Source organism: Silurus meridionalis, chromosome 10 (assembly GCF_014805685.1).
Source record: "Silurus meridionalis isolate SWU-2019-XX chromosome 10, ASM1480568v1, whole genome shotgun sequence".
Taxonomy (NCBI): domain Eukaryota; kingdom Metazoa; phylum Chordata; class Actinopteri; order Siluriformes; family Siluridae; genus Silurus; species Silurus meridionalis.
The window spans coordinates 3,486,723-3,502,015 of record NC_060893.1 but is presented as its reverse complement, the minus strand read 5'-3'; the positions used below and the strand labels follow the sequence as shown (position 1 = coordinate 3,502,015).

Sequence of the window (15,293 nt, the reverse complement as noted above, 5' to 3'; positions counted from 1 at the left end):
TAAAGAAACTAATCAAAGATTGTTAAATAAAAAGTTCTTTACTGAAAATGTTTGATACATGTGTAGTTCAGTGAGGTTTTTTCTAAAGATCCTTTCTGACCTTTGTTTTGCTTCGAAACAGGATTTCGAGTTAAAGTGGACTTTATCCTCTACACAAACGGAAGTTTTAGAGGTACCTATCGATCCGGACCCTTAGATGACGACGTTATTGCACGAAAGTGCTTTCGAAACGTCTCCTTATCTGTAAGTGTACAGGAATGTGGTTTAATAGAGAAACTTCATTAAAGATTTTTCCACTAGAAACACTTTGTGCATGTGTTTATAAAGTCCTATAGCACATATCACACAGCCTGATTGAGAAGATATATTCGTTGGAGATGAATAATAAGCGTACACACACATACACATATACACACACACGTAATTTTTGAGCATGAGCTCATACACAACAACTGAAAACACTTGCGCTGTAGCCTTAAAATAGATCCACGCCGCTCTTGCTAGCCTAGATACTCGAGATACTTGATCTGTGCGATACGAGGATTCCAAGGAAATTATAGAGCTGGATCATCGCAGGAAAAGTGCAATCGCTCTACAGGATCACAGAGAAATTTATTCAAAGCTTTCTGATTTCAGTGTATTTGACACATAAAACGTTTGCGGCCTGTAGTCAGAAGGAAACAGCAGATTTCAGCCTGAGGTTGTTGTTTTTTGTACACGAAAAATCTTCCTTATGACAATGTAGGCTTCCTGATTGTCGTTCGTGTCTGGATCGTTAATGGATTTTATACATACAGTACAGACCAAAAGTTTATATATATTATATATACAGTACAGACCAAAAGTTTGGACACACCTTCTCATTCAAAGAGTTTTCTTTATTTTCATGACTATGAAAATTGTAGAGTCACTGAAGGCATCAAAACCATGAATTAACACATGGAATTATATACATAAAGTGAACTGAAAATATGTCATATTGTAGGTTCTTCAAAGTAGGCATCAAGAGAATGCCAAGAGTGTGCAAAGCAGTAATCAAAGCAAAAGGTGGCTACTTTGAAGAACCTACAATATGACATATTTTCAGTTGTTTCACACTTTTTTGTTATGTATATAATTCCACGTGTTAATTCATAGTTTTGATGCCTTCAGTGTGAATCTACAATTTTCATAGTCATGAAAATAAAGAAAACTCTTTGAATGAGAAGGTGTGTCCAAACTTTTGGTCTTTACTGTATGTATATGAATATATATAATCCAACAGCTACACTGTATTGACATAAGTATTGGGACACCTGACTATTCCAGCCCTATGTGCTCCTTTTCCCAAACTGTTAAGACACACAATGGTATCGGACGTCTTTGAATGCAGTAGCATGAAATTTTCTCCTTCACTTAAACTAGGAGACCCGAACCTGTTCTAGACGAATCTTTATTGCCAAGTATCAAGTTGCATGGACGAGGAATTTGACATGGTGTGCTGTGCTATAAAAATAGAAAATAAAAAAATATAAAAAACAGGAAAATAAAAGAATAAAAGAATAAATAATAATTAAGACATTAACTATAAAGTTTGTCCAGAGTATGTAAAGGGAGGCAGTGCAAATAATAATAATGAAAGTGGGGCAGTGAATCTTTTTCCCAAATAAGTCCAAGGTGTAGGGTTGCATTATAGCCAGCTCCATGAAGATCTGCTTTCCATGGGTTGGAAGATGTAGAAGATCTCCTGCTAAAGGGCTGCAACCATACAGAACATAAATGACTGTGAAGGCTGACTGCACCGCAAACCTCCTCACTTTCAGTACCTTTTAGACTTTACTAACACTTTTGAATGAATCTCCTCAAATCTTCACAAAATCCAGTGGAACATCTTCCCAGAAGATTGGAGGATATTATAAGCGCAAATGAAGACTAAATGTGGAATGGGATGTTCAAAAAGAAGCACATACTATTTACATTTCCACATACTTTTTTATGTCCATATAGTGTATCTCTGAACACTGATTCAAACTCCAAGAGCACCACCAAGACAGTATGTTCTCCTAAAAGAACCTCTGATCTAGGAAGTTCCATCTAAAATGACTCGTGTAAAATTGTTTACCGCACGTCTCCTCGTTTTTAGTATTTTCGTCTCGTGCATACATATACACGATGCAAAACTTTCCAAAACGACCAAATGTTTGGATGTAAAGCTTCTCAGAAAATGGAAAAGCTGCCATTGTGGTTGGTCGAGAGTTTCCACTGGACTATAACCGAAACCTCGAGGAAAAAAAAAAACCCGTTCGAGGTGCAGGACATGAATACGGAGGAGTTGCACAAGGTTTTGTGAGTAGTCTACACTATTTTTTCCTTGTTTACCCAATCGAGCAGTTTGACCACTGTGCATTCTAGCTGTGGTGTAAGACGGTAAACAATCAATAATAGCCTGGAGGATCGACCTGTATTTACTAAACAGTGAACACTGCTGGTAAGACACTTCTCTAAAACCGAGGGATTGATCATGAGACAAAAAACAACAACAAAAAGTGCAGTGTTTTTGTAATAAGAGAAAAAGAAATAAAAGAAAAAAATGTAAAAGAAATAATCATGGATCATGGGCTGCTCTGACATGAGAATATGAGAACGACCCACTCTGTGAGCTGTTTAATGCTCCTTATATGTTAGATTTAGAATGGGTTTTATTGCAGTGTGCGCACACACTAGGATAGATCAGGATGCCATACACAAAATATAACGATATTGTACACAGATATGTGCAAGTGGAAAGAAGTGCATAAAAATCTTGGGAAAACTGAGGAAACCGGTTGCTGAAGTTGGGAAAGGAATGCTGTTCCATATTTGTCTAAAACAGGATTCTAGCTGTTTTACACTTCTGGGTGTCCTTTGTTGTGTTTTTCGTTTCATGATGCACTAAATGATTTCAAGTTCAGCACCTGGACTCTTCTACTATAAAGTCGTGTTATTGTAATAGATAGTAAGCATGTTTTTGCTCAAATATGCAAGGCCTGTCCTGAAAAAGACATTTTCTAAATTGATAAGTCAATATGTTGCTGTAAAACCAGTATATACCGTTCAGAATTGATGGAGCCTTTCCAAATGTGCAAGCTGACCATTTTACAGCCACTAATGAACTAATGAAGGTGGATTGTCTGAGAAAAGAACTCTTTTGTGTCTTGAAGTTCTAATGCTTTGTGTCAAACAACAAAATAAGTCCATTTAGACCAGCTGCTAGGCAGGGAATTGATTTTGCATTACTTGGTTTAAAGTTTTGGGCTTTATATTAGTAGCAGGTCTGTGCTTAAATCCTCGCCTCCTCAGTGTTGACTCAAAGAAAAAACAGAAATAGGAAATTACAAGTAAAGCAAAAATAACAAACTCTCACTTAACTGTACCTCTGGTTAAATAGTGAATGTACTGTCAGTGAGTCTCATACTACAACATTAAAACAAGCCATACTCAAATATTCATAAAAATACAACGAGTAATAATAAAAATAGAGATTAAAACATTGTAATACATTGATTAATAATTATTTAAATATAATATAAATCATGTTAATAGACAAGTCAAAATCTGGCAATATAATAGAAAAAAAATTTAAGCTTAAAATAAGTCATAAATAAAACCAAAAAAACAGAATAGGTTTAATAATTCTCCATTTTCTGTTATAATAAGATCCACTCTTCTGGGACGATGTTCCACTAGATTTTGCGGAGATTTTTAGCGATTCATTCAAAGTCACGTACTGATGTAGGTGAGAAGGTGAGGAGGTTCTGGGGTGCAGTCAGTGTTCACATTCATTTATGTTAAATAGGGTTGGAGCTCTATAGCAGAAGATCTTCCACATCATTCAACCCGGAGAAAGCAGATCTTCATGTAGCTGGCTTTGTGCACAGGTGCATTATTGTTCTGGAACAGGTTTAAGTCTCCTCATTTAAGTGAACGGAAAATTTCGTGCAGCATTCAAAGACATCTGATACAAATGTGTGTCTACAACTTTGTGTAACAGTTTGGAGAAAAACACATCTGGCTGGAAAAGTCATGTGTCCTAATACCTTTGTAACAAAGCCATTAATGACTAGGTTTTACAGACAAACATTAACTCCTAATTCCTCATGCAAAAAACTAAAGTCTATCTACAGATAACACAGGTAATCAATCAGTAATAAGAAAGCACAGTCAATCAATCAGTTAGATATTCTCTGTCCTCAGAGTATCTGCTAATCCTTTTTTGGTGGAGATCCGAGTAAATGAAACAGAAATAAGCAGGAATTTTGTATCCTTCATTAGCATTGATGAGATTAGCAGAATTTATTGAGCCACACTACCTCACTGAGTCTGTCACTCTGAACCACATACATACACCCATCACACTGCTGACTCTCCGTTCATCCTGAATGATTTGTATGGTTTGGGGATGGCGCATTGTTGTGGGAGTTTGGAGCCATGGGAAAGGGGTGACAAAACGACTCTTGCCTAGAGTGCAAAAAACCCTGGAAAAGGCCCTGCATTAACGTTCGACTAAAAAGCCTTAAAAAATACTGGGAGACACTTCACGCGGGGAAACAAGATCTTTTGTAAACCAGAGTCGCAGATTCTAGGTAGAGATTGGAGTCGTACTTGACGTGGCAGTTTCATTACCAATCCCATGTCTTTACTCTACCTATAACTAAAGGCTTTATATAGAAATAGAAATAATTTGAGTGGTCTTGCCCAATGATACCCAACAAACCTGATCTACCCTTTTGGGAATTTGGGAATGTCAGATGCATCAATGGTAGGAAAGGAGAAGATCACATGGTAGTCGCCACCCTCCAGAAAAGCTTCACAATAAGTCCTAATGGGGATGATACCATGGTACAAAGTACACTCTGCCCAGGAACCATATATCCCCCAAGAGAATACACTATAATACAATTTTTCATCCACTTGAACTTGGAAACCCAAACATGTTCCAGCATGGCAATGCCCCTGTGCAGGAAAAGAGCTCCATGAAGATCTGCATTACATGGTTTGGAGAGAAAGATGTTGTGTGGCCTGCTAAAGAGCTCTTATGGAGGGATGACACCATGAGGAACCCTGCCATCACCTCAGCCTGCAAACAGCATGAATACCTGGTCCCTGGAATAACACATCACTCTACTAGATATCACAGTGCACAAATGAAGAACTGTCTAAATATAAGAAATAAAAGCATGATTTAAAAAGATACAGACAGGAAACATGTAAGATAATTTACACCTGGTAAGATTTTTCTTACATATCTAGGCTTTTGAAAAGAACAAAATGTCTTAAAATAAGCAATAAAACACTTATTCCAGGCAGTCAATTTAATTTAATTATCTCAAAACAAGCTTGTTAATGATTTTTTGATTAATGAAACAGTTTGCTTTTCTTCATCTGTGTGAAAACATCTGAGACAAAGCATTGACACTAAAAACAAGATTACCATTAAAATCAAGATAAAATATACATGAGTACAGTCAACAGCAGTTTATTCAAATGAAGATGTTCTTGTAACACAGTAGTTCTGACACAAACACAAAGCAAAATCATTACTTGCTGCTTCTCAATATACTTATTGCAACATAAAACATTATTAAATAAACATTATTTTGTCATTACTGAACACTAAACAAATATTCAACATGAGAACTAAAATCAAACTACAGAACAACTTAGTAAAAAGTCATAAGTACTTTGTCTAAAGAACAAAGTTCCAAAAAATAATAACCAACCTGATAATGAAAGAGTGTGGTGACATCATACTGCAGACGTTTATCATTTGTTATTAGATTGTAAATAAATGTGTTGGTGTTGACATAAATCAAGCATTTGTAATAAATAATACTAATGAACTTGTCCTAATTGTGATTGAGCATTTTTTATTGGGCAACCTTAAAACCAGTTTTTACAGTAATTATATAAATTCTTAATAGATACAAGGCCACAAATAATGTGTTTGGTGTTGAGCTTAATTTGTAGTTAAAATATCTAACTTTAAACTTTAAGTATGAAAAGAAGATAAATAATTTTGAAACAATCTCTTATTTTGTCTTGTCTAGATGTTTGCAGTGCAAAAGCATCTCTTCTTCATGGATAGTGTTAAAAGACATGCTCGTTGTATATCTCCTCAGTTGCTCCACTCTTCTGGGAAGGCTGTTTACTAGATTTTGGGGTTTGGCTGTAGAGATTAGTGATCATTCAGCTACAAGAGCACTAGTGAGCTCAGGTATCGATGTTGGGTTCAGTTGGTTTTCCAGTTCACTACAGGTGCTCATTTGGGTCTGGAAGGTCATGACTCCATGCAGGACACTTATATGATTCCACTCCAACCTTCACACACCATGTCATGGAGCTCACGTACTGGAAAAGTGTTTCTTAGTTCCAGTCAAAGGAAATTGCTTTCACTACAATAGCAAGACGAAGAAGAACCACATATTGGTAGGATGGACCATTTAATGAAGCATCAAACACCAATATTAACAAATAAGCATTGAACAACACCAGGAAATCATATATAATCATATATGATATGATGGTATTAAAAAGTTTCGAGACTAATAGTAACAAACTGGTGCTTTTCTGACCACATGCGTTATCACCTTTGGTTAGCAACAAAGAACAAATGTGAAATTCTGCATGAAACCGGGCAAATCTGCCACACAGACGTTTAACATGACATACTTTTTGCAACGAGTCGTTCGAGGTGTTTTGAGTGGCTCGTGCACTTCGAGAGCGGGAGAACATCACCGGAGAGATCAAATGAGCTCAACCCCCCCGAAAATGTCAAAACCATTCAGCAACTTGTGCATGATGATCGTCGGAGAACAATCCACATGATCTCACTTGCGTACCCAACCTACTCGTCAGATTTGTGGACTTTGCCCTCTTCCTGCAGATGAAGATGCAGCTTAAAGGTCGCCTTTTTGACACCATTGCGGAGTTCCAGCGCGAATCACAGAAGGTGCCCTTCGAAAAGAAGACTTCCAGGACACATTTCAGAAGTGGCAGGAACACTGGGGTGCTGTATTGCTGTACAAGGGGAATATTTTGAAGGTGATAGGGTGCAAACATAGATAAATAAAGTACTTTCTTGAGTCTCATTACTTTTTGAGACCACCTTGTAGTAATAAAAACACACTTATCCATCCATGGATAAAGAGCAGTGAATTCCTTCTGATTCGAACCATGCTGAGTGAGATGCTGAGTAAGATGTCAGTTCAGACTCCGCACTCATCCTTGCAAGTTCAAGCCTGTGATAGAGCATACCTGACACAAATAAAGCTCCCCGATGTTCCTCTTGGCAATCGACCCCATCGGTCTTGTGCAGTAATCTGTTTATTAAAATTTGTCCCACTATCTGCCGTCACGTCTGTGGATCTCGAGTCTGTCATGATGTTTAATAGCTGGTTCCGAACACTGCCGGCTGTAACGCTGATGGAATTTTAACATCTAATCTGTTCACCTTAAAAACATTACAGCGACGAATGTAAACGGTAATCTGCACTGTTATGGAGCTCCGTGGAGAGAGTTGCTTGGAGGAAGCCTTCATTAAAGTTGTTTTCCTGCAATCGTGGTTGCGTACAAGGCCAAGGTTAATTAATAAGTTTTGCTTTTGACTAGAGACCCTTGGGTTTGCAGTGAAGCATCGGAACAGATCTTAAATCTCAACTTATGTAAATGATTGTATTCGGTTGCTTTTAATAACTGCATCAAGTTTACGACTCAGTGATTGTCCAAATTGTTGGTTTCTTTATTTTATTTGGTTTCTATGCTTTTTCCTGACTTTCTTTTTGTTGTTATGTATTTGGGGTGGGGGAGAGGGTGTATGGGGTTCTCCTTTCCATCGTTTTGGCCAAGCTAAAACTTTTGCCTTTTCTCAATCTTCTTTGTTTTGCCGAACAATGAAGTGTCTCTAAATTAGATTGGACGCATTTCTTAGTAATTTGACAGACAGATGTTTTCGTACACTTCAGAATTCTTTCTGCTGCTACCATAATTAGTTCCATCATCAATAAAGATTAGTGAAGTTGTTCCAAGAGAAACCATGCAAGCCCAAGCTTGCAGCATCTCTACTATTTTTCACAGATCAACTTGTGCCCTTTGGTTAATAAGCAGATCCTTTCCTTCTCCACTCTTTTGGTCTTTCTATCACTTTGGTTGAGGTTCATTTTTGGCCCATAAGTTTTGTGGCCCCTTTTCTGTGTTTCTCTATATTGCAAATTCCAAAGCTGGTCTTCAGATTCTTCTGCGAATGAGCAGATTTGTATCGTGTAATATGGCCGCTATATTTCTGCTCATAAATTTGAAAATGTCATTTTCATCTAAGACATGCTCCACATATACACTTTCATTTTCAATCTTTCTCCCCCGCCAAAAGTGGCTTTTCTACACTGAAAGGTCTGGAAACGCTCACGTCCCTGAACTGTGCACAAGCAAAACGAAAGACACTTCCACCTGCGTCATTTCCGCCTGGGGTTTATTTACTTTAGCGCTCTTTAAAACGTTGCGCTGATGACTAAAAATGTGTCATTGTTTTAGAAAAACCTCCGTTTTCAAAATTATCCACTTTGGAAAGCATTTTCAAAATGCTACATTTTCGTTGACTGAAAACTCAAGTCTCAGTGTGAACAAAAATATGTTTTTAAACAAAACGCATTAGCGTGGACGTGGCTCTCAGACTGTTCATCATCAACTGTTGTTCTTTTCTTTGCCAAACTTTGGACGTTGTTGTATAATTTAAGATCATCCAAAGGCTCTGATTTGTTTTTACATTCTTTTTCTTCCATAGCTTTCTGGTCTTTGTGTGGTTTATCCTTTTTCAACAACAAATGCAATCTTCACAGGAGGCAAAAACCCAAGAGGTATACTTTCAGAGAGAACAGGATACACCATCCACATGTTCCAATATTTTTGCACAGCTAAAATTGGGTGGTCTGACACAAAATGTGCAAAGTACAATGACATTCAACACATCAACATAGTGTAAAGATTTTTGAATCTGTTCCAATAGTTTTGGATGGGGCTGTGTAGTGTATAGGATTAGGACCAGATTTAACAATATGAACTCAACAATGAAAACAGTGCTCAAATTAAAAGGTATGACTGAGAAAACTCTAAAATTGTTAATACCATTCATTATTTAACACCTACAGTAGGTATACACATAATGACATGTTATGCTCTGAGGTAAAATGGAGAAAGGATCATTTTCTTTTCTTATGCTTGGTACCAGTCATGCCTGCGACAAGCTAAGACATTAAGCACTGTTTATGAGTACGGGATAAGTCGTACATCCAAAAAAAAAAAAAAAAAAAAAAAAGAGACATTACAGTATAGCCAAGTGTCGGATCATTCCTAATGAGACCTTGTGCTTCAGAACACAACGGGTGGAGATTAAAGCTGTGTGTAATCACGTCAAGCTTTTAGTTAGAGACACAAACACACTTCTCGGAGATGGTGTCATTCAGATTGTGGGAAAGTATGACAGAGAGAAATATCGGTATTACATGCGTCATAACCACAGGCTTGTGAGAACCGTCTGATTCATTCCTGGTTTAATGTGGAATATTATTAATTAGACGACTGATTTTTTTCAGTTTCATGACCACTGAAACTAATCTAGAGGAGCAATAGGGCTAATTCTGCAACAGGTGTCATCAATCCCAACAAACTAGGTTATGTACACAGCATTCAGACACGATGACTTGGACTTCCTAAAAAAAACCCTGCAGAGAAGTCAGGTTACATGATAATCCGTTCATAAATCAGAAGAGAGAAAGAAAGAGAGATCAGAGGAAAGGTAGGGTGAGAAGTAGTAGTACATGCTTTCATGTTCCTTCATGTTTGAACACTTCATAAAGGAATGGAATCTCAATCTTATTATAATGAGGAAAATTCTCAGGATTATGGAGAAAACTATGTAGCTTCTAGAAGTTTCTCTGCCTGGCTGAGGTAAGGACATGAGATCAGAACATGCCGTTCTCAGTTCATCAGAAGATCGGCGACTCTGAGAGGACACTACTCTTACTCTTTTATGACCTGCTCAGAAATCAATTCACTTGTTTTATTCAAATTAACAACAGATGTCAGACATCCAGAATCAAGACTGACAGGCAAACCAGAGGCGGCGGTGGCAAGCAAAGGCACACTGATGCCCTCTGCCCGGTTAAGATGTTGTACTTCTGATCGGAAGGGTGCGACTTCAAATCCCAGCACCACCAAGCTGAAACCTTGAGATAATTGCAAGTTGTTCTAGATGCCATTAATGTGATCTAAACGGCAGGACACGAGGTGGAAAGTCATTAGGCAGCAAAGGGCCACATTTCCATTTTAAGAATTCTATTCACTAAGACGTTTTTCACTCGCACACCTGACCATGAACCACTAATGGTATTAAAATTAAAAACAAAAAAGGTCTTAATGGTAATCCCACCCCTTTATTGTCTATCATCAAGGCAGAACTGGCAATATTACCTCAGGATTTTCTCTCAAATAATTTACCTCGGCATGCTACCTTATTTTATGAATATGTTACCTGAGCATGGTACACATATTGAGATATTATCTAATGGGACACCTGACTTTTGTTAAAAAAAAAAAAAAAAAAGAAAAAGGAGACCCAAACCTGTTCCAGTATGACAATACCCCTGTGCACAAAGCCAACTCCATGAAGATATGCTTTACACGGTTTGGAGTGGAAGCTCTCCTGCTATTGAGATGTTTGTGTACACCTGAGCATAAGATTGGTGCTTTCTGAACATCCCATTCCACATCGGGTCTCCCTTTGTTCAAGTGAAGAGAAAATGAAATGTTACCGCATTCAAGGACGTCTTATCAAATTGTGCCTCAGATTTTGTGCTAACAGTTTGGGGAAGAAACTCATATGGCTGCATATATACGCTATGTGAAATGAGATCTTCTGACCTGGCATAAACACAGGACAAATTTGTTATAAAAACACCATTTAATAAGTATCCATGTGAAATGTCACCCAATAGTATATTTTACTGATAACTTTATTACAAAAATATAAAATCAAAATAAATACATTTCAATGCTTTGCTACATAAGCAAATTTATGTGAAATGGTAACGCTTTGAAGTAAGATTCCATTTGTAACATGAACCGAAGTTAATAATTGCTGTGGAAGTGTTTATTGTTAGTAAATGTTAAAATTAACAAACCCAAATATTTTTTATGTACTGTGGGGGGACGTTTTCACTTACTTTGGCAATAACTTTCACCGTATTTCAGCAAATGGGAAGTTTTTGGTGACAAACCTTAATTTAACATAAATTTTGGAAATGATTGAATTTTTTTTTTTTCCATAATACACTGCCCTTTACTACCCTTATGTTATGTCCAGGATCAGAACATCCACTAAAATAAACTGCTGTTAAAAAAAAAAAAAATTGTTTAAATATGTTAACCTCATTTCTGATCAAAACTTTTGACAAAAAATTTGGGAATTTAAAAAAAAAAAACCCCACAAAATGATTTATTTTTAATATACAAAGTGACTATTGACTGGATTTTTTTTTTACCTTTTAGCGCACTTTTGGATATGTCAAAGTAAAATGTATTGTATTTAATGCATTATTAGTTTTTGTGCAGCATCAGATTTAAAAATTTTTCTCACTAATGTACTGTTTGTGGATGTTTTTGCCCTATTGACTGCCATTCTTACGGCATTCTTTGACCGCATTTTTGACTGTTAGTGGCGCCCCCTGTTGGGAAAAGGTAAGATTTGTGGCCCCATTATCCCTTTACATAGGCCCAAAACCCCCTCTTTTTTTACGTACCCAATACATTTTAGGTTCCCTGGTGGTCTAGTGGTTAGGATGCGGTGCTCTCACCGCTGCGGCCCGGGTTTGATCCCGGGTCAAGGAACCAACCCCAGCCATTAGGGTTGCACAAGCCAGGTCACTCTTGGTGCCGGTCCCAAGCCCAGATAAATGGGGAGGGTTGCATTAGGAAGGGCATCCAGCGTAAAAACATGGGCCAAATCAAACATGCGGATCATAAATACAGATGATCTGCTGTGGCGACCCCTAATGAGAGAAACCAAAAGAAAGTTTATTGCCTGTTTGTGAATACTGCTGGAAGCTGTAAATTTCCCATTGGGATCTATGAAATGCTTGTCTTTTCTTGATGATAAATCCAGTTTGAAACCACCGTAAAATCATTTTCCATTTGTTCTGTACAAAATCTACCATCAACTCCTGTGAACATAATTTATTAAAAAACTAAAAATGAAATAAAAACTTCAAATAAATTGAGCAAATGGTACAAAAATAAAGGATTTATAAAAAAACAAAAAAAACAATGCTTGTTTACAAACGTGTGTTCAGCTTTTACAGCAGGACTCGCAGCATATCACCTGGTGGGCTTTGCAAATGTATTCGCCGCAACAGATACAAGTAGTAATAGTTTTTTTTCTTTGTTTTGTGCACCTTATGCAAAGTCCCCTCTTCATTCCTGAGCTGTTGGTGTCTTCTGATGTCTCCTTGTCTGGAGTGGCAGAAGACCGGATCTCTTTTACCAGTGCAGCTGCAAATGGTGAGCGAGGGAGGCGCTCTCTCTTCAACATTTCAGAAGAGACCAGAGCACTTCCCAGCTCTTCCAGGAAACGTCTCCTCCTATAGCGCTTTTTTTTGTTACAGGAGGGATGCACAGCTTTGAAGATGACGTACGCGTTAGATGCCGAGATGTCAATCATATTCATGAATAACGTTTGCGACCAATGTTTGGCCCTCGTTCTGCAGCTGTAGGTGCCGACAACCTACAAAGGATAAAAGAACAGTGCTTTCATTCTAAAGCTGCACACGGCAACGAGAATAATCATGCACCTAGTAACAAATACGTAATGGCCCATACCTTAGCTAGAGTGTTGAAGACGCCTTTACAGCGGTTGTAGTAGGTGAAGATCTCTGGCTTCTTTCTTAGTCCCTCGGTCAACTCCGCTTGTCGGTGCCTTGTACTGATGAGGACCATGTTCTTCCCGCGTTTTGGAACGTAACTCACTGCCGTGGTGTTCTTTGTGAAGGCGAAGATGGAGGAGAAGGGAGCTCGTTCTTTAACCTGCAGCAGCTTGGGTGGCAGCTCTGGGTTTTTATTATTCCTGATCATCCCGACCAAGGTTTTCTTCTTCTTCAGAAGCTTCTGACCGAGTGAGTAGGAGGTAAAAAAGTTGTTGCAAGTGACCGTGACGCCCCGGAGTTTTTTTGTCATCTCCAGGATGATACGCTTGCCCTGGTCCACCTCTGTGGCATCATCTGTCTTTCCCATGTTAACGTCACACTTCCAGGCATACGATGTGGCGACATCGGTGGTCACCCACATTTTTAGACCGTATCCGCACGCTTTTTCCGACCTGCACCTGCCTTTGAATGAAACAAGCTGCTCATCCACTGTGACATCTCTCCCGGGGGTGAATAGGAGGGGAAGGCGTTGCGTCCACATGTCCCACAGGGATCTGATGGGGGCGAGTTTGTCGTCTCGAAGACGTGCCGGTGTCTGCAGCTCGTCGTCAAAACACAGGCTTCCGTTAATTTCGCAAAATCTATTGAAAGACATGGTGGCTCTGAAAATCGGACGACCACTGTGACAATTCCACAAACTGCGCTTGGACTCCCCCCTGGACCGGTACACTCCAGCCAAAATCAGTAGCCCCATGTAGGCACGGAAATCCGTGGAGTCCACCGCGGTCCAGTTTTTCACTGTGCGCTGCCCGTTAGGTTGGTCATTCTGACAACGAGGTCAATCATCTCCTCGGTGAAAAAGAGGTCGAACGCAGATTCCACGTTGGTGACGCTCGAGGTGGCGTAACCCGTCGGCCCTGGAATCACGCTTGTGTCAGGCTGCACGAAGGGAATCGTCTCCTCGTTGGTGGGAAACCACACCTGGTTGTTTTTTGCAACCCATCCAGATCCATGATCCTCTGATTCATCATAGCTTTCACTTGCAGAAGAGGACGATGAGGATGACGCAACACAATCGGACTCTCCTGATTCGCTGCCTGAGGAGGAACATGACGACATAGGCAGCTCGCTGGAGGGGTCCTGCTGCATGCTCGTTTCCATGACGTCGGTACACGTGATTTGCAGCAAGCAAGCAATCACGGCATCACATGATCAGCAGGACAGCACACACGGGTTTAATTCACTCACTTTGTTCAGTTCTTTTAGTCCATAAGACGTTCATAAACTTACACACGAGACAGCACGTGCATAAACGTAAACACAAGACAGCACGTGCATAAACTTACACACGAGACAGCACGTGCATAACCTTACACACGAGACAGCACGTGCATAAATTTACACACGCACACTTTGTGTTTACTCCGTGCAGGGGCTGTAGTTCTGAGAGCTGCAGTGCAGATCCTTGTTTTTTTTTTTTGATAAATCAAGGTCGCAAAGATCTCAACATCTACAATAATCCCAATAAAATTGAAACCGCTTCCGTCTAAACTGAAATTAAAAGCTTACGTCCCTATTCTGCGCATGCGCACACAACACGCTTCGAACTGCGATATTTCCGCCCGCCGTTTTACTTTCCGCCTTTTCTTTTTCAAATTATACATACCCAAAGCAAGTAAGGAAGTACATACAAATATATATATATCGATACAGGACAAATGCGAAAGGGAAACGCTTAAACAAAACATCAAACAAAGCAACGCTTCCGTCTAAACTGAACCCGCAATGAAGACTGAAAAAGATTACGTCCCTGTACTGCGCATGCGCACATAACAGGCTTCGATATTTCCGCCCGCCGTTTTTTTTTTTAAAACCCCCCCCTCCCCTTTTATATTTTCTCAAATTATACAAATGGCATGCCGTGCATTTGGTACGTGGGCCTTCAGTGGGGATTTACCCGACTTAATCCACCTCTTAATACCCCCATTATCACGTCACAATTATAGTAACCATCAATACAATGCAAAAGCGCAATATAACAACGCGTGGCATTACAGAGAGAGCGACATTTTCTCATATGGAGGGTGAAATACCATTTTACTAAAGCAAGAAACCCAGTGAAGACTCCAAACCTCTACACTACAACCACAACTGTACCACCTACATCATCTGGAGCAGTTCAGAATCTATATTTATCAAATAACATGGCAAAACCATAAAAATTGTAATTAAATACAACCTACTCACAGAGATGCAGAATCCAATCCAAAAGAAACAGATCCATTGCTGATAGAGACTAAGGTAAAAAGGCCAGCAGTACTGATTGTGAAGGCCCTGGGCAGATTAGATTGACATGGCAGCACAGAG

The 15,293-nt window shown here is 39.1% G+C and overlaps 1 protein-coding gene across 1 annotated transcript; it reads right to left on the bottom strand.

Annotated features, from left to right (window-relative positions):
• Positions 1-12,289: 12,289 nt before the first annotated feature.
• On the bottom strand, positions 12,290-14,795 carry LOC124392462. The gene is made up of 2 exons (XM_046859534.1): positions 12,883-14,795; positions 12,290-12,787 (listed from the first exon to the last, which is right to left on the bottom strand). Exons 1-2 carry the CDS (start codon positions 13,678-13,680, stop codon positions 12,353-12,355), a joined length of 1,233 nt encoding a protein of 410 aa, XP_046715490.1. The 5' UTR covers positions 13,681-14,795; the 3' UTR covers positions 12,290-12,352.
• Positions 14,796-15,293: the final 498 nt, after the last annotated feature.